The 19,927-nt window shown below is 35.1% G+C and overlaps 1 protein-coding gene across 5 annotated transcripts in view; it reads left to right on the top strand.

Moving 5' to 3' along the window:
- The window catches only part of lamb2 (laminin, beta 2 (laminin S)), a 79,391-nt gene that overhangs the window by 22,968 nt on the left and 36,496 nt on the right, over positions 1–19,927 (top strand). For all 5 annotated transcript variants that reach the window (XM_005162045.5, XM_073938122.1, XM_005162046.5 and 2 more), the window contains 5 exon segments: positions 3,686–3,855; positions 4,059–4,194; positions 12,895–12,968; positions 13,045–13,233; positions 13,308–13,371. In XM_005162045.5, coding sequence (XP_005162102.2) covers positions 3,686–3,855; positions 4,059–4,194; positions 12,895–12,968; positions 13,045–13,233; positions 13,308–13,371 — 633 coding nt within the window.

Here is a 19,927-nt window from a genome sequence, read left to right as displayed (position 1 = left end):
TACACAATGGACAACAAAATACAAAATACAGAACTCAAAATGCACCACCATTGCTTGCCATTGTAGCTTATAGCCAATGGCATTTGTTGTCTCTATTTGGGCTGTCAAATTCGCCTTTTTGCAAAGAATTGGATCAAGAATAAGATGTGCTTTGATTGAATATATATTGAATTCATGACATTTTTCAAACTGTGGCTGAAAACTGAAATACTGTATATAAAAAAAACAGACAAAAGTAATAAAATACTGTAAATATTAGAGAAAACACATGTAAACTAATATAGAGTCAAATCTATTGGGAGTATAGGACATAGCCATATTGACCTCCTCCATCAATGCTGGCACAGAACAACACAGACCTTCCATCGTTTTTATAAGGTTTGCAGAATGATGGCTAATTGAAGATTTGTGTGAAGGAGTGTCAAACCGGTGCTTCAGTGATTTCATACTGATGTTGGTAGTTTTTAATAGTTAGGAATAGACGGATTCTGTTTGGTTACCAAAACTAAAACAATGGAGTTTGGACTGCTTGAATGACATCTGTGTTAACTGTTTGGAAAAATGGTGGGGAAAATGTGTCAACCCAATGAGAAAGGGTTTACACATTTGCAAGACCGGTCCTCTGCTCTGCTGGGATAGTGATAATGAAAATGAAGAGGAACCTAGTTACTTTAACCAGGTCAAAGCAAACTAGAAAAACTGTAATATAATATTTTAACTCAATTAGGATTAATAAACTATTATTTTATTTAATTATTAAATTTTTTTGCCCTCATAGTTTACTGACAGGTTTTATATGCCGTCTAAAGGCATCTCTGGCGCAGCTTCCAATCATCGTCATTGTAGAGCAAAGTAAAGCCTAAGAATGCGTCCATCATCCTACTTGATCAGAGATCAGAAGTGGCTGCAAAGTGGCTGCAAACGTTTAAATCATGCCTTTGACAGAGCGGGGTCACTTGACATGTAGGGAAAGTAATTGAAGATATAGTCCTGAAAAAATTAGATCGATTATAGGTTTCCAAATGTTGATTTTGATTACTTTTTAATTATTCGCCAAACTCTAGTTATGAGGACAGAAATGTGTATAATGGCATTGATTTAACCTAGGTGTACTATATTAAAGTGTTTTTGAAGACATGCCTTGTGTCCTTGTATTTCAAAACTTTTAAAAATCATACTTAACTTAGTATTTTCAAATTCAAAATTGGCCCCGGGTTTCCTGTGAGGGTTGGGTTTAAGGGTAGGACCATATAATAAGCAGTTTTTACTATAAAAACTGTGTGTGTGTGTGTGTGTGTGTGTGTGTGTGTGTGTGTGTGTGTGTGTGTGTGTGTGTGTGTGTGTGTGTGTGTGTGTGTGTGTGTGTGTGTGTGTGTGTGTGTGTGTGGTGGCAGAATGGTAAGAAAGGGTATGGTGCCAGACAGATGCAGCTGTCTTGTGTTGAAGACACAGATCTCTGATAGTTAAGTGCTGTAAACAAGAGTTCTTTTCTAGGCTTATTTGCGTCACACATTTGATTTCTGACGTTAAACACTACAAAATATGCACAGATCCCAGATCAGTATGTTTGTATCACAGCACCTGTCTCAAACAGTCCCAGCTTTCTTAACTCTAAACCCCAATATCATCACACCGAATGTTTTAAAGACACTGGCAGGAATGTTAACAGCTGTTGAATGTTGTAAAAGGTTATTCTGAAACTTGAAATATTTCAACCATTGTCTCTGTTTAAATCTCTTCCTTTCTATTACAGTTTGTCTCAATTGGTTTGGCTCAACTCTCGATTGAAATTTTTGGTTTTTAAAATTTTTTTATTTATGTATTTTTATTTAAAACTTAAAAAGATTAGATCTCTGAAAAACTAGCTTATTGTTCACTTATTGTTCACTTCAGAGTGGCATAATTGATTTAAGCAAATTGCAAATGCTTCAGCGCATGTGTGCAAGTACAAAAACTAATTGCATATGCTTATTGATCAAAACTGATGAATTAATTCTCATTTAATCTGTCAAACTCTTCACAACTTCTTTATCATTTTTCATTGTATAAGTCAACACACTTAAAACTGTCTATTTAATTATCAAACATTTGTACACATTTGTTTACATCATAAATATCTGGTATTGACATTGTTTATAATGTCTGCTAAATTAGTAAATGACCTCGTATTGTAATGCAGTTTGAATCAATTATTTGACCAATCAAGTATGGGAGCATTTACAGTATAGTATCAAAAATAAATAAATAAACAAATAAAATATAGTGATTGTATGTACGTACATACCGTAGTCAATATTTGACGTGGATCAAAATGTTTCATCAAAATTGTCCAAAACTATTTAGCAACACCTATTCTTATCTTACAGTTGGACAATTTTGATCCACTTCAAATGTTGACTACTGTATATGTAGATACAATCACTATATTTTATTTATTTATTGATTGATAATGAAGAACTCCACAATCCTGAACTGCAGCATTATGTTTGTGGAAGAGCAATTGAAAAACTTGTAATCTCTGGCCTGACCAACAAGAGTGAAAGGATATTCACCAAGAATATTGTTTTCATGGATGTTCTTTTTTCAGTATTTTTGTGTATTTATGGTAACATAGGAAATATGAAATGTACAATACAGTAATTGAACAAACAAGATTCCACTTTACATGTAATACATTCTTACAGAAATAAATGTACTGTATAAATACAAATGTTAAATTTTTTTTCCATGTACTATTGACTCCTCTCAACAAATATCAGATAATTTTAAAACCTAAATTTCCATATTTGTCATGGTTAAAAAAACAACTAATCAATATGAGCAGTGTGGCTCACGCAATGACAAATACACTTTATGTTTTGGTTGCCTTGGCCAAATTACTGACACGATAACTAGGATTTGAAGCGTGAAAGAAATGTTTTGGGGGAGTAACAACATTTTGCAGGTGTGCAATAAAATTCTGAAGTTCCAGCAAACCATTTTGAGATTTGCATTCACAGTTTAAAGAAAAATGTGCCAAAGCAATTGAGAAAAACTGTAAAACTATACCCATTGTTTACTTTTGACCCATTATTTAAACTATAAGTAAATTTGCTGCAAAGTTTGTAGGATTTTAGAAAGGAAGATTAATAAAATCAATAAATTACACATGGCTTAAAGTAAAATTAGATTAAATCTGGGAATTCTGGCTTGACAGTATGTCTAAAATATGAAAAGGAAAAAAAACGGGCAAATCTGAGATCAAATTCAGAACTGTGATGTAAAAACTTATGCAAGAAAAACAATCTGTAATAATATTTACAGTTCCATTTTACATTTTTGAACAATTTCATAGAGAAAAGAAACATTCCATAGTTTTAAGCAAACTACTGTATATAGTGAGACAAGGAATACTTGAGAAAACATGTCTGATCATACAGAAATCACAATATTCATGATTTTTGCATCATTTGATATTGCCAAATAATTTCCCCTCATTTTGTTGCTCCTCATTCTTACAGCCTAAAGGGATGTTTAGTGGAAACTTGGCCTTTGCTAAGCATTAATGGAACATTGCTTGAGCTCTGGTTTGCCAAACTGCTAAATGAACAAAAAAAATCATGTGAACTAAAGACTCAACACTCTATTTGAGCTAGATTATAAAAACAACCATGTTCTGTTCTGATTCTCTTTGTCTACTTAAAAGTCCTGTCAGCGGTCAGCGCACAGGAGCCTGATGCTGCTCACGGCTGCACTCATGGAAGCTGCTATCCTGCAACCGGTGACCTCTTGGTGGGTCGAGAAGCCAACCTGAAAGCATCATCCACCTGTGGCCTGCGGAGGAGAGAACCCTACTGCATTGTCAGCCATCTGCAGGTAAGGTCCTCATCTGTTCTCGCAGTTAGTGTACTTGTAAATTCGGTTTGCTTTCATGTAATTAATACAACAGGTAATTTTAGTAAGCTGGATTTTGTGATTTCTCAGCATACTGGCGTGCATATAAACATGCTTATTTCTTTGTGAAGATGATGATGCTGCAGAACTGATACTTTCTGATTTCGACCCTTGACTTTACATAGGAGGAGAAGAAGTGTTTCCAGTGTGATTCACGGCGGCCTTATGATCCTCAGTCCAACCCCGTAAGCCACCGCATCGAGAACGTCATCACCACCTTCAAACCACATCGCAAGAAGTCCTGGTGGCAGTCGGAAAACGGTGAGAAAAGCAGACATTTGGTCAAACGTCCATCTTCCTTTATTTGGCCTGTTTACGCTGCTTTGTGGCTCCAAGGGTTGCCAACTGTTAATGAAGGCCTTCAGAAACCCATGTGTGCTAATCTGCAGCTTCGGTGATGTTTTGATGGAAATCCACACATCCGTTTGGTCTCATTTGTCAAATGTAGAGTAATGTGTTGCCAGGAAATTTAATTGCCTTCCCTGTGCCCTACAAAACCCAGCTGCTTGGCAGGGACTGGAAACACTTCACTTGTATTATTAGAAGGTTGATGTTCAGGGCGTCTATTAATAACTCTAAGCTGAGCGAGAGGGATGAACACACATACACATACAGTCAAGGCCATTGCTTGTTCAAATAAGCCTAAAACCCTTCATTAGTAAAATTTGGGGGGGGGGGGGGGGGGGGGGGAATAATGTAGAATGTATGCTTGCATTCAAAAATAGTTTGGGGTCAGAAAGACTTTTTGAATTATATTTATATTTTTATTCAACAAGAACACATTTAGTTGATAAAAAAGTAACAGTAAATCTATAAGTTACTATTTTTTTGTAATTAATTAGTAAGTTAATTGTTAATTTGTCATTTTTTCCCCTCATTTCGACCTTGAAGGATTACATTTTAAAGTATATAATATAGAAAATATATAAGTGTTCTTTTATAGTATTTGACAGCATTGCTGCTTTTACTGTAGCAAAAATGAATAAACAAACAAACAAAAAAACAAACAAATAAACAAATAAATAAATAAAATTTATTCTCCCAGTATTCTTTACATTTTGGCAACAATTAACATAAGTATAACTATTTTTACAGTGGGGCTCCAGTAGGAATATATTTGGTACTATTGTAAAACTATGTATTTATGTGTGGAATTATAATTTTGATGTAGGTTTTAAATACAGGGCTTGACATCAATAACCATCAATCCGCCAAATGCGGGTGGACTTCAGGGGGTTAGACAAACAATACCACTAGCCACTTTGGCTGGTTGAAAATAATTTTTAAATTGTAGTTATTCAACAATAAGGATGGACCAATATGCATGCAAATACGATCTTAGAATTGAGAAACAGTACGAGCAAAAGAAGGTATGTGAATACTGAATGAGGGATGATTACTGGCGCGCACAGGTGATGTGATGTGTGCGACTGTTTAAATGCGTGCGTTCTCCCGTTTCCTTGTGTGAAGCAACCGTGCCTAGAAATGCAACTAGTGTGATCGCTTTTGTTTGAAATAGACTAGACAAAAAGTGATGCTCGTGCACCAAGCAGTCCTGCTGCTTTCAAGAGCTCTAGATGTCTTTTTGTGAGCAGCAGCGATTGCTGTTTCGCTTTAACCATTCTTTAAAGAGAATATTAGGCACAATCCCAATTCTACCCCTTAGCCCTTCCCCTTACCCCTACCCCTCGTTTTGCACGCCAAGAGGTGTCTCAATTCTCTTTAGCTTGTAGGTGTAGGGCTAAGGGAAAGGGGTTATTAGCCCTTTCGAACGAAGATTTTTCAGGACCACATTTGAAACCAAGGGGTAAGGAAATTTCCCTGAATACACCTTTCACGGCGGCAGAATTGCTGAACCCGGAAGTAAGGAGATCCACAAATTAGTATTTTTTGTCATTATTATGAATTTTTATGACAAACAAACACATGTTTTAATATATTCATAACCACGTTTGTGTTTTTACCGGAAAAATTAAAATGCTAAATTTCACGACCTATAATCCCTATCAATAACTCCTGTAAAGCAGTCCCACAAGATTCTGACACTGGAATACCCTGTCAGTAATGTCTAGTGGCTGGAAATGAGCCACTAGACAATCATTATGATAACATAATATATGCCTTCAGTGATTTCCAGAAGATAAATACCAAAAAAATAGCACAACTGGAATCACTACAGCAGTCGTGATCATCTGATCTCACATGAAGCAGGAGATCACGAGGACATATGATGACGTGTGCAGGTGCAGTAGTGCTGTCCCAATTCTTAGGGGTAAATTTTGAAGCCCTTCCCCTTAACCCTTGGTTGTAAGGGCCAAGGGGAAGGGGAAGGGGTACAAAAATAGAATTGGGATTGGGCCTAATGGGCCCAACTGTGTACATGATCATTATCATACATGGTATGTTTTTCACCTACTTTCTTTTACTTACAGTCATTTTTGTTGATATGATTTAATTATCATTTTTAACAAATTATCATTTAAAATTATCATTTATGTACAAAATGTAGGTCACATCAAGTGATTCATTTCTAGTGTATACACGTAAGACACAATATAAAATAGATGAAGAGGAGGAGTTCAGGAGTAGTGGAAGTTTGTTGGGTTGACTTGGCTGTGTGTCAAAGCTCAGATGTCCAAGCTCACCCTGACACACACTCCCTAAACCCTGCAGTATTAGAGATAATTACAGACACAGCCTGCTGCTGGCAAACACACAGAGAGACGGGCAGAGAGGATGAAAAAGGAAAACACAACTCTAATAGAGCAGAGAACACAGAAGAGAAGAGAAAACACAAACACAGCTAAAAAAAAGCTGCAGGCTCATACCTGAATCTGCAGTAATGCACTCACAGGATTTGTTCTTTGCTAAGTGCACTTGTGGGCTGTGGTGTTTTGTGTTGAAGGGTAACTAACTAAAATGAGTTCAGTAGTGTGAGAGTAGTTTTTCTGTTTTCAAAATAAATGTCCTGTAATCAGCTATTTTCTCTGAAAAGCAGCAGTGCAATGCGGTAAATGGTAATTGATTGTTATATGTCACACTGTATTGCATGCACTATACAGTAAGATACAATTTTTTTTTTTTTTTTTTGCAATATGAAGAATGTATTGCTTATCACTTATTTTATTTGACTTTTTAGTTTAATCAACTTATGGCTATAAATTTAGCTTAGTTACAGTTACTGTTAAGCTTCTCCAGAAGTGATGGGCTGAAATTTTATTTACATTTTATCAGTAATGCACATATCATAACAAATCCCCCTTCAAACAAATAAAAAATACCTTATTTTTTTATTTCAGTTTACGCAGATATGATTAAAGAATTTTTAAAAATGTGAATAATTTGAATGAAATAGGAGAGATCCTACAAAATGCATGTTATTTTTATTTAGTATTGTTCAGAGTGAGATATTTTACACAAAAGATGTTTACACATAGTTCATTAGACAAAATTATAGCTGAGTTTATTAAAATAACCCCCTGAGAAAGTTGACATATGGTTTTTAATGCTGTGTGGTTTCCTGATCATCTACAAGTGTTTCATCTTTTTGCTTTGTGTTGGTTGTCTATGAGGCTCTTGTTTGTTCTAAACAGTTAAACTGACTGTTGTTCTTCAGAAAAGTCTTACATGTCCTGTAAATTCTTCAGTTTTCCAGCATCTTCTGCAGATTTGAATCCTTTCTAACAGTGACTGGATGTGTGCAAAATCTGTCTCTTCAACCCCTGGCTCTTAAAGCCTTTTGTTTAGTTCTGGAGCATAACTAAGGGTTCCCTCTTGTAGTCAGAGTGTAAAGATGGATCTCACTTTCATACAGTCACTGCTGGAAAGGGTTCAAATCTGCCGAGGATGTTATATATGATAATAATAAAATAAAGCAATAACAAATAATAAAAAAATCAATAAAATTGAATTTAAATAATGAATAAAAAATATATAAATAAAAAAATACAAACAATTACGGGAAAAGACTGGCTAATGTGACTCAGTATGAGTGAAATGTCTGAAGTGAAACGCAAATTAATCCAAATCTGACAATGCTTTTTGTAAATCTGACATTAGATACAAAGTAATTCATTCCCAGATCTTCCAATCGTAATACTGATAAAAAAAATACACAACATAATTACTGAAGCACTGTCAGCGGAAATTAAATTCAGGCCATTATTAGTTCTCTAATACTTTACTAGAACACACTGGTATTTGACTGGGACTTTTACCTTTTTAGTGGCTCTCTTGGGTTTTACATGCTATTTAACCAAAACAATATGCCTTTACATCTTAACAAAGTTCTTTTTTTAGTTTATGAGGGTGAGGTCCCTGAGTGTCACTGAATGAACAGATTAAATATGGGCGTTTACAGGAAATGCTCACTATTTTTGCTCACAGTCACTATGGTTTCAGTTACTCTTTCCCAACAATGTTGTATAATGAACAGTAGAGCAGTTGTTTGGCACTTGTTGAGTGCGTCTCACAAATAGCCCCCTTGTTGTTGCATTTATTGGTATAATTTTACCAGATATGGTCAATTTTGGTCTTGGGTAATGTGTGGAGGCATCAGAAAAATTAAGCCTTAAAGAAAATGATCAAATACATTAAATGTAAATTTATTAGTAACTAGAAACCACAACTAATTGCCTTTATGCTTAATGTAGGCTGCATTTACAGCCTTGTTGTTTCCACTCTTTGACTTATTTTCATTTAATTTGATAACTATTTAGTGTTCACAGACATGTTCACTGATGATTAGAAATAAATGTTCTAACAGTAAAGTAAAATAATAAAAATTAGTTCTATGTTTTATTATCTTACCTATCTTGAATATTTGACCATCACTCCAGGGACTGCAGATGCAATGTAGATGTCTGGTTAAATTTGACACATTATTAGCGTTATTAGTATTATTAATGTGTATTGTCACCGTCAAATAAACCTAATAGATAAATAAATAAATAATACAACAATTTTTAAGTGAAACAAGGCTAAATTAGTCCTTCATTGTCTATTTTTAAATAATAAAATAATATATTAAATTATTATTCATTTTTATGTCGGCTTAATTGGATTAAAATTTTTTATCACAGTGATTACACAAATCTTGGGAATTATTTAAACCTTAATAATAATAATAAAATATAGCTCAGTAAAGAATAGCAAAATGGTAACAGTACAGTAGGAGTGCCCTGGTGAATAGAAAATAAATATTAAAATAAAATATATTTATGTAAAAAAACAAAACAAAAATAGGGAATAGAAAATAACATATACAAATTGTATAATTCCAATATATAAAATACATCAATAGCTTCAGGCCATATTATGTACATTATTCAATAGAAACGGCCTTTTGTCTGGCTGTGTAATGTGTTCTATAGGAAACATTTAGGTGCTGTACATTAAAGTAGTCTCTTTTATGGCTCTCTGGCTTGCGCTCTGCCTAATGAATTCCTCCTTAGGCTCGAATACTGAAGCATGTATTGAAGAAGAAAAAAAACATTTAAAGCCATTCAATCAATTTCCTTTTGTGCTTGATTTCACCTCTGGTGGCCTCTTCACCCTCATTCTCTGCAACCTAGCTCTCTTTTCCTCAGCATCCCATTTCTTTCCTGTTTAGCTGTTGGTTATGAAATGCAGGTTATATCCAGCATTGAGATAAGAACTGATTTACGGCCTAATAATATTAATTCAGGGAGACTCAAGTGAACTTTGCAGAAAACAGACACAGGAATAATGAAGCGTCAGAGTAACAAGTAACTAGCATGTTATGTTTTTCTTGCTTATAAGGTTTCAACTCATTTATCTGAGTTAAACAAATTTAAACTTGATGTTTTAAAACAGCTGAATTGATGCAATTTAACATTACTTGTAAAGATAAATTGGTTCAACTTAGAAGTTTAAATGAGCAATTATTTTTAAAAAGTAGATAGTTAAAACATCCCATCAGTTTCTAGCTCTGCTCAGTCACTGTGTTTGAATGTGTTTAAGGTTGTGTATTGTTATTCTAAATCAGTTCCTTGTTACATTTCCTGATAAAGAAGGACAATACATGATTTCAGTCACTGTGTACTCAGGTTTTAGTTCAAATGAACACTTTTGGGCAGTATGTAGTCAACCATTTTTGTTTTGTTTCATACTGATGATAGTTACAGGCACACATTATCAACGTTCTTTGATCAACACCAAATAAACACTACACTGTAAAACCTAAAAAAGTTAAGGTAAAAAACCATTTGAGGAAACCGAAGCACAGTTCCACAAAAGACATAAAAGCTATGTAAAATCAAGGTAAATCCATGTGGGTGCAGTGCACCTTTCTCTTCGTTTTCTGTTGAAACACTATCAATTGGGTTTATGAAAGGTTTATGTCTGTTAATTGCAATATGATCTGTACAACAACTACTGAATTCTTGTAGGCATGTACATGAAGGACGTGTATTTGAAACGTACAAAAATCTAGAAAGCGCCCTCTAGTGGATTTGTCATTTGAAACTTGCAACGAAACATGCATGGAGCCACATATTTTACATTTGACAGAAATGCAGGCTGAGTCATTGCATTTCCAATGAGCCTGGGCATATTCAGATAAATATACTTTCTTTGCTCTCAGATTCAGATTTTCGAAACAAGCCTTGTCTTCATCAACACATTTGTTTTAAAAGCATATTAAAAACCTTTTTTGACATTTGTTTATCTCATGTATGATAATAAATATGGACGTCATGGTGGCACAATGGGTAGCACAATCGCCTCACAGCAAGAAGGTCGCTGGTTCGAGCCTCGCCTGGGTCAGATGGCATTTCTGTGTGGAGATTGCATGTGCTCCCTGTGTTCGCGTGGGTTTCCTCGGGGTGCTCCGGTTTCCCCCACAAGTCCAAATACATGTGCTCTTGGTGAATTGGGCTAGCTAAATTGTCCGTAGTGTATGTGTGGGATTGAGTGTGTATGGGTGTTTTACAATGATGGGTTGCGACTGGAAGGTCTAAGCCAAAAAGAAAAAGAATGAATGATAATGAATTTATATTTTTTTAAATCGTGATTAGCAGGCACATGTTGAAAACATGGAAATGATTGCAACTTTTCAGAATGCTGCTAGCGCATTTCAAGCAACCAATCAGCTTCACACTTTATATGGAATATACACATTTCAGTAAAAACAGTAGACCAATTACCTCAGACAAATACAGAGCATCCAAACACTGTGTTGCTTTTTATTGTCCTCTGTTGTTACGACCCATGGTTTAGGGTCAGGGACGTACCATAAAAAAACACTCGACAAATAAAACAACTATTACGAACCCTTGAGGTTGTCCGTTTATTTTTATTTTTATTTTTATTTTTTTTATTTTTTGTCGTTTTCTCTTTTTTATTTTTCAATCAAAAACGTGAAGCCTATACCTCGGAGAGGACCCACAAAACACAAAAAAAGAATAAACAAAAAGCACACTCTACCTAAACACCCACAATAAAACTACACTTACAAGCAGAAATAAAAATACAATACTGAACCTCACTTCCTACCTATATATGAAAACAAGAAAACATATTTACAATAAAGAAAAGTGTAGAATCCAACCCCTACTGCTTCAAACCATGTATATACAATATTTTTACAGTGACAACAAACAAAGCCAAAAACAAAACACTGGGAAGCACTGGAGGGTTTACAGCAACAATAAAACCAAAGTTACACACAACACAGGAATACACAATCAACACCAAGTATGGCTTAGGCTTATAATATTTTTCGATAACAATTTCAAACTACATGCCATACAACTCCCTCTCCATTCTACAGAACCCTGGAAGGGACGTAGTGGAGGAGAAAAAATTGGCTGGGTGAAAAAAAAAAAAATGGGTGAAAGAAAAATATGGGTGGGAGGAAAATATATATTTCTAAGTTTTTGCGTTCTCTCGCAAAGTTTTGCGTTATCTTGCAAAGATGTTTTGCATTCTCTCGCAAAACTTCTCCACAGGAGCTTCATGTACAGAAGCTGATCTGGGATCAGTTTATTGCACGGAGCGTGTCTGTCAGTCAGCGCTTATACATGCATTCACTGGTTCAGAGGTTGCATATGAAAGGCGACGATCGACGCACATTAATGTAAAGAAATTGGGATAGAATGCCAAAATACGGGAGAATTTTGGCAAAAATTAGTGGGTTTACGTGAGTGAAATAACAGGAATTATTTGTGTGTTTTGTGAGAGACTATGCAAAACATCTTTGCGAGATAACGCAAAACTTTGCGAGGGAATGCAAAACTTTGCGAGGGAACGCAAAACTTTGCGAGAGAACGCAAAAACTTAGAAATATATATTTTCCTCCCACCCTTTTTTTTCTTTCACCCATTTTTTTTTTTTTCACCCAGCTAATTTTTTTTCTCCTCCACTATGTCCCTTCCGGGGTTCCGTACCGTTCTCTTCAACCGTTCCACTTTTTAAAAGGGGCTCTACGTCACTCCAGCCAATCCTCGGTGACGTTGCCGATGTAACTAGGGCAGGGCCTGTGACGAGGGAAAAAGCGAGATAGAGAGGGTAGAGAGAGAGACAAAGCACATAGGGGAACAGAGACATACTGTACACAGGCTTGTGAAAGCAACACTATAAATAAAACTTGAATCAGAGTTGCATAAAGGGTTTGTTGGCGCTGATTCCTATTGAAGTGACACTATGCAACTTTTGCTCTCGTGGTTAAAAGTACTGTTCTGTTCAAAGGCAATTGTATGTCCATGGTCCCTCTAGCAGGGATTTGGTGGGTTGATGTTGCTCACCCAAAGTTGCAAGCATAATTACAGGTGACAGAAGACAGATCTTTTAGCAACAGCGGTAGAATCTATCTAGTTAACATTAGTTCTACCACCAATATAAATGTTAAGAAATAAGGTTGAAAAACATGCATAATGTTGATTTAATACCATATGTAAACAGGACTATTAATGTGGAACATGAACTGTCTTCTCTCTTCAGGGAAGTCTGACGTTTACCTTCAGCTGGATCTGGAGGCTGAGTTTCACTTCACTCATCTCATCATGACTTTTAAGGTAGGAAGGGTTTGTTTTTTCCTTCAAGAAATCACCTTTAAAAAACAGACCTCATAGCATCAGTTTTTGCACACAGACTTTCCGTCCAGCAGCCATGTTGATTGAGAGATCTGCAGATTTCGGCCGAAGCTGGCAGGTGTATCGCTACTTTGCTAACGACTGCGAGTCCATCTTTCCAGGAATTTCCCAAGATCCTCTTCGAAAGGTTGATGATGTCATCTGCGAGTCCAGATATTCTGATATCGAGCCGTCGACAGAAGGAGAGGTGAGTGTTATTTAGCTGAGAAGCGCCATTGGTTCGTTTGCTTGTTTGCTGAAGTGCACTTTCTCTTCTCTCAGGTGATTTTCCGTGTTCTTGACCCTGCTATCAGGATCGAGGACCCTTACAGCCCAAGAATTCAGAGTAAGTGTCAAAGGGATCAGTGCCGGCCAATAGGGTTGAGGGGCCCTAGGTGAGATAAAAAAATAAAATAAAAATAAAGCCCACTGGTGTAAAACAGTGAGATGGAAGCACACAAAAATAAATTTTTAATATTTAAGTGTACACATATTTATTAACTGTTACAAATTTACATATTATTATATATATGTAAAAATATTTACTCAGATTTACTAAGATAAAGCCAGTAAACACAAAAAATAAAGTCTTAGTTGGCACCAATAGCCTAGTAGTAAGTGCGTCAACATATAGCACCCAGATGCTCATGGCGACCCGAGTTCAATTCCTGGCTCGAGGTCCTTTGCCAATCCTTCCCCTCTCTCTGCTCCCCACACTTTCCTGTCCGTTAATCTTCACTGTCCTGTCAATAAAGGTGAATACCCCTAGAAAATAATTATCAATAAAAAAATAAGGCTTATTAGTATGACATACATTACCAAAGATGGGTTGCGGCTGGAAGGGCATCCGCTGCGTAAAAACTTGCTGGATAAGTTGGCGGTTCATTCCGCTGTGGCGACCCTGGATTAATAAAGAGACTAAGCCGACAAGAAATGAATGAATGAGTATGACATACACAAATAAAACATGAATCAAATGCATTTTTTTGTAAATGAATAACATTCAAATATATGCATAACTAACTAAAAATGCAGAAGACATTTTTGCATGTTTTTACACAATGATTTACACAAACAAACTTTTTTCAGCAGGGTGAATAAGTGGAATATATTTAATTGATCATTAAATGAAACATACTGATTAAATGAAACAGACACTGAAAAATAATGTATTATCCATAGCAGAAGATACCTTTACTTTCAACTTTAGAATGATTAAAAATAGCAACGACACCTGTGAAGTTATATTACTTAAGACTTTTTCGAGTTTATATCGAATGTAAGCAATTTTGAGAGACATGTGGAATTTCTGTAGGAATATGTTTCGTTGTTCTAGTTTACCCAATAGCCAATCACAGGCGGTGTTATGCAAAATAGAATGTGGTGCTGCTGGGTATATTTCTAATATTTTATGCTTTTATTCATACTGTTGTTGTGTATTTATTATCATTTTCAGTTATTTGTCATGTATGAATTACTGTATATACAGAGCTATTCTTTTAAAAGGGTGGTCCAGAGTGTATTTTTAAGGCTTGGTTGTGTTTATGGGGTGCAAAGCATAGTGTGCTCATGCTTTATTTGTAGAAAATCATGTTATATACAGTATATATATATATATATATATATATATATATATATATATATATATATATATATATATATATATATATATATATATATATATATATATATATATATGTATATCTTACTTTAATTATATACTGCTACTCAGCTAACATGAAAACCACTGTCATATTTTCTAGTTCCTCCAAAATGGAACTATTGACCAAAAATTGACCAAAATGGTTTTATATAAACCATACTAAATGCAAGTGTGTTACAAATAATATATTACTAATATACAATGTGTAAATATACATCAAATAATAATATACACTCTAAAAAATAACTCAAGAGGTCTGTACCACTACACAGTTTAACACATTATTGTAACTTAAAAATGCTGATTAGATTAAAACTTTTAAATTGCCAGAATAATCTTATTAAGTTTTCAAAACAGGAAAATATCGATAATTACATCAATTTAAAAATTCGGCTAATCAAATGCAAACAAAAATGTCTATTTAACTTGTAGCAACCCAAAGAAATTGGGTTGAAAACTGCCTTGCGCTTCGACGCATGGTCTAAAAGGGTTGAGTTTATTTTCTTAATGAGTTAAAGGTGTGTTTTAAGAATAAACCAATTACAGTCTCATCTCCCATTCCCTTTAAGAGTCAGCTGCGTCGCGCCAAGAGCGCATTCGCTATTTACAGGACGCAAAGTAAGTCTAAGTGGAAAAAATGAGCATTTCACAAGCAAACAGTTAACAGTTTTTTAACAGAAAACTGTTTAACAGAGCATCTACTGCGTGCAGAGATGTATAGTAACGAAGTAGAACTACTTCACTACTGTACTTAAGTACTAAAAGGCAGTATCTGTACTTTACTGGAGTATTGTTTTTTTCTCCTACTTCCACTTTTACTCAAGTACATATTTTCCATGAGTTTAATACTTTTACTCCGATAGATTTTTTATGTGCTGCATCCTTACTCATTACTAGGGGTGTCAAAATGATCGATATCAGTTCAGTAATAGATCATAACTGGTGATTACGTGATGACGTCATTTATCTCCTATGCGCGATGTCGCAATGGTCGCAATATTATGGCGAAGGACGGCGCAAGGGCGAGTGAAGGCGGCAAAACAAACGAGCCCCTATTTCACTATTAGGGAGAAATGTTGTAAAACTTCACCTCTGCCTCTCTCTCTCTCTCTCTCTCTCTCTCTCTCTCTCTCTCTCACTTTGGACATTTGACCCGCTGGCCTTTTTGTAAGGTAACTTTTCCTCTCTTCTTGGCTGATAAAGCTGTAGATTCAGACACGAGCGTGTCTGATGTGCAGGTTTTCTCCACTGTGTCTATTACCTGTGGTAACCGCGCATTCTTCCCGCCATGGCTGAACAACGCTTTCATTTCTAAATCCCTTTCTGTTGAGGACAATAACCAATCATTGGCGTGCAATACCTCGCCTGTCAGCGCTCAAAAAGGAGGCGGGATAAAATCTACATGAGTTTATTAGCTGTAAATGCTCGTACTGTCTTCTGTGCATGAGTTTTGTTTGATACATTCAGAAAGTGTGTTTTCTTTGAGCAGGTCAAATTAAGGGCACAGTTCATATATCTGACTGCTGTATTAAAGAACAAAATTCTCACACCAAGTCACACCAAGACAAAAGCAATAGAATTTTTTTATTGTATTTCTTAACTCCTAATGTCCCTAGTTAACACAATCAATGCATTTTTTTCAACACATCCCATAATTTCTAAAATATCAGCCTCTACTAAATGGTTGAGAAGTTGGTTTATGGTAAAAGTACCAGATTGAGCTCACGCTCAATCTGCCTAGTTGGTGGAATGAACTCCCTAACTGCATCAGAACGCCAGAGTCACTCGCTACTTTCAAGAAACGACTAAAAACTCAACTATTTAGTCTCCACTACACTTCCTAATCTGCAATTGCCTCTCTGAATATCACACTAACTGTACCAAAAAAAAAATGCTAATACTACTAATACTTCCCTTCTTAGACTTTACAGACCTGAAACTTGCCTATAGCACTTATTCATTGTTGCTCTTAGTTGTGTAAATTGCTTCCTTGTCCTCATTTGTAAGTCGCTTTGGATAAAAGCATCTGCTAAATGACTAAATGTAAATGTAAATGTAAATTAATAAATTTACTACAGAAAATATTAAGTGTAAGACCAATTTAATTAAAAACATTATCAAAAAATAGAGAGTAGAGAGAGTAAGAGAGAGAGTAAGTATGTGAGTGAACATGCTAAATTATCTCATCAGTGAAGGGTTTTTCTGGTAAAAGGGCCTGACGATGTGAGTTCTTGTACCATAGAAACTATTTACAGAGAAAAACAGTATTGTAAGCCCTGTTTCTTTTTGTTCTGTGTAATCACGTGCCCCAAAAAAGATATTTAAAATAAACAAAACAATTAGTGTATTTTGACTGCTTTCTTTTATAACTACATTACACAATACTTTTACTTTCAGTACTTGAGTAGTAAATTTTGAAATAAACTACTTGCAATACTTAAGTACAAAAAATGTTGAATACTTTAGTACTTCCACTTAAGTATGGTGCTTAAAGAGCACTTCTACTTCTACTCAAGTCACTTTTTGATTGAGTACTTGTACTTTTACTTAAGTATGGGTCTCTAGTACTTTATACATCTCTGAGAATGAGAGATAATGGAACTACTTTCATTTTCGCTCTTGGATAGGGAAACCTTTAAGCACAGACATCAATAAGTCTATAAATAAATACTTTTGTTTTTTAAGCGCAAATGATCGTTTCAAAACTATTTCTAAATTCAGTTCTAATTTCCAGCAAACGAATAAATTAATAATAATAGCAAAATGTGCTCAAAAACCTGAGTTATATCCTAAAACACATGCTTTGCCCCATATGGTCTAAAACCTGACAGGTGGGCAAATCTAAGCTTGTTTTTAATAAAACAAATATAAATATGGATATAATAAATAATACTGCTAATAATAATAACATTATACAAAAGCAAATGAATGAATGAACTGAAAAAGCCTCCCGAGATGAAGAAGACATAAAAGCAGTGGTTTTTCATATTTATATAGGCTAGAAAATAATAGGTTTTGTAATATTTTAATCCTTTATATTTATATCCTATATCTATTCTTATTATATGCTATATATATCCTTAATATTAATTTTTTTTCATATGTAAAGATATTTGCCTATTGCTCTCTTGTGTGTATTAAGCAGTGCGTAAGCGAGGCGCAACTCTGCGCCGGAGTTTACACCGGGTTAGTTTTGGTCTAATGAAAAATCTATTATAGTTTCTCAAAATAGCAACGCGCCAGCGGTCCGCCTCAGAACGCCTTCCTTTTTAGACCAGAATGCTTATGGGCGCAAAAATAAGCGCTAATGCATTTGCTATTTAAACAGAGTAGCGCAACGCCTCAAAATGACTCTTGCGCCAAGCTGAAACTACCAAAAGACTATTGCGTCACGCCTTGCGCTGCGCCGGGTGTATGATAGGGCCCTACATGTTTTTGTTTTGTAAAACAATAAAAACCCGTTTAATAAAAAATAAATAAAAATTACCAGAAAACAAAAAATGTTGTTGTTAAATGTATTTCATACAAGCATGAATAGTAAATTTGCTAAAAAAATTTTTTATAAATAAATAAAATTAAATAATTACAACTTAATTTATTTGAGGTTCTAAACTTGAAAACATGCAATTACGCACATAAAACTGGATTTGTTTTCAATTTTAATTTAAAAAGCTATTTGAAACAACTTATTTTTTTGAGTACTCAACTTAAAAAAATGAGTTTATGCTATGTATAAATGCCTCTGATTGAAGAAGTAAAGGTTTGGCTAACATAATAAAGTTTGTGTCTGAACCTCATTTTGTTAGATGTTGCCGTAACTTGAAAATATTAATGCAAACTGTTGTGATGTGTTTTGTCTAAACAATATTTTTAGAGTGTATGATATACAAACTTCATTCATTTGAGTAATTTAAATGTTATATATATGTTAGGTTGAGGTGACATGGTGGCTTAGTGGTTAGCACTGTTAATTCACAGCAAGAAAGTTGCTGGTTCGAGTCCCGGCTGGGTCAGTTGGCATTTCTGTCTGGAGTTTGCATGTTCTCCCTGTGTTAGTGTGGGTTTCCTATGGGTGCTTTGGTTTCCCTCACAGCCCAAAGATGTGGTATAGTTGAATTGAACAAACTAAATTGGCCGTAGTGTATGAGTGTGCATGCAAGTTTATGGGTGTTTCCCAGTACTGGGCTGCAGCTGGAAAAACATATGCAGGATAAGTAGACGGTTCATTCCGCTGTGGTGACCCCTGATAAATAAATGACTAAGCTGAAGGAAAATGAATAAAATGAATATACATTATAGGTACTTAGTAAATAGCAAAAAAAAAAAAAAAACTCAATAGCAAACTAAACTCTGGATTACCACAGTGATATTGCAGATTGTAACTTAAGCACTAAAGTCTTTGAATATTTTCTCCATTAAAAAAAATACAATCGCCTGTACTTATTAACAATAAACAATAAATAAACCAGCTGATGAATGTCTTAAATGAGATATCGGTATATAATGAGTAGCATATGCTCCAATAAAACACAAATAATATAGCCATCTTCTTATATACAGTACAGTATTCTCTTGCCATTTAAGTTGTCTGTAAAAGATTTAAATAAAACAACTGTTAAAACTATTGAGTAAGCTGTTGAAAAGACAGTAAAATAAAATATTTGCAATAAAGAAAACAATAAACCGAACAATAACTTAAAAATGAGTTCCCTGTTTGTTGTATGGTCATCATTGAATGACATGTTCCACGACAGTGTCTGTGTAGCAGAATGCAGCAGTGTATCTGGTGTTGAACTTCCCGGTTCAGCTGGTCAGTGTAATGCTTCTGCACAGCTGTGAGTTCTCAGTCATGCACAGAGTGAGTGTGTATTAATTGATCTTACACTCTCTGTGTGGCTCTCATTTTCTGTTATCCTGAACATTTGGGGCATGACTGGAACAAACAGCATCTGCACAGAAGCTGTTTTCTGGTGTCTGATGTTAGGATATGAGGCCATCACACACACACTCTCTCTCACACATACGCACACATACACATTGTTAAGAGAGAAACAACATGACTCTACAGCGCCATGATTTTCAAGCTATTTTCCTCATAAATCACACAAGTTCCCACTTCACTGAGTGTATATGAAGCGTAAAAGGAGTCTCTCACATTCAGCTGACTGACCTCCCTATGGGCTCAGGGAAGAAGGGGTCGGAGGTTATGGGTTAACTGGGTTTAGGGATGTTTTTACAA

The sequence above is a fragment of the Danio rerio genome, chromosome 23 (assembly GCF_049306965.1).
Source record: "Danio rerio strain Tuebingen ecotype United States chromosome 23, GRCz12tu, whole genome shotgun sequence".
NCBI lineage: Eukaryota > Metazoa > Chordata > Actinopteri > Cypriniformes > Danionidae > Danio > Danio rerio.
The sequence above is the reverse complement of the archived record's forward strand: the minus strand, read 5'-3'. Positions and strand labels throughout refer to the sequence as shown.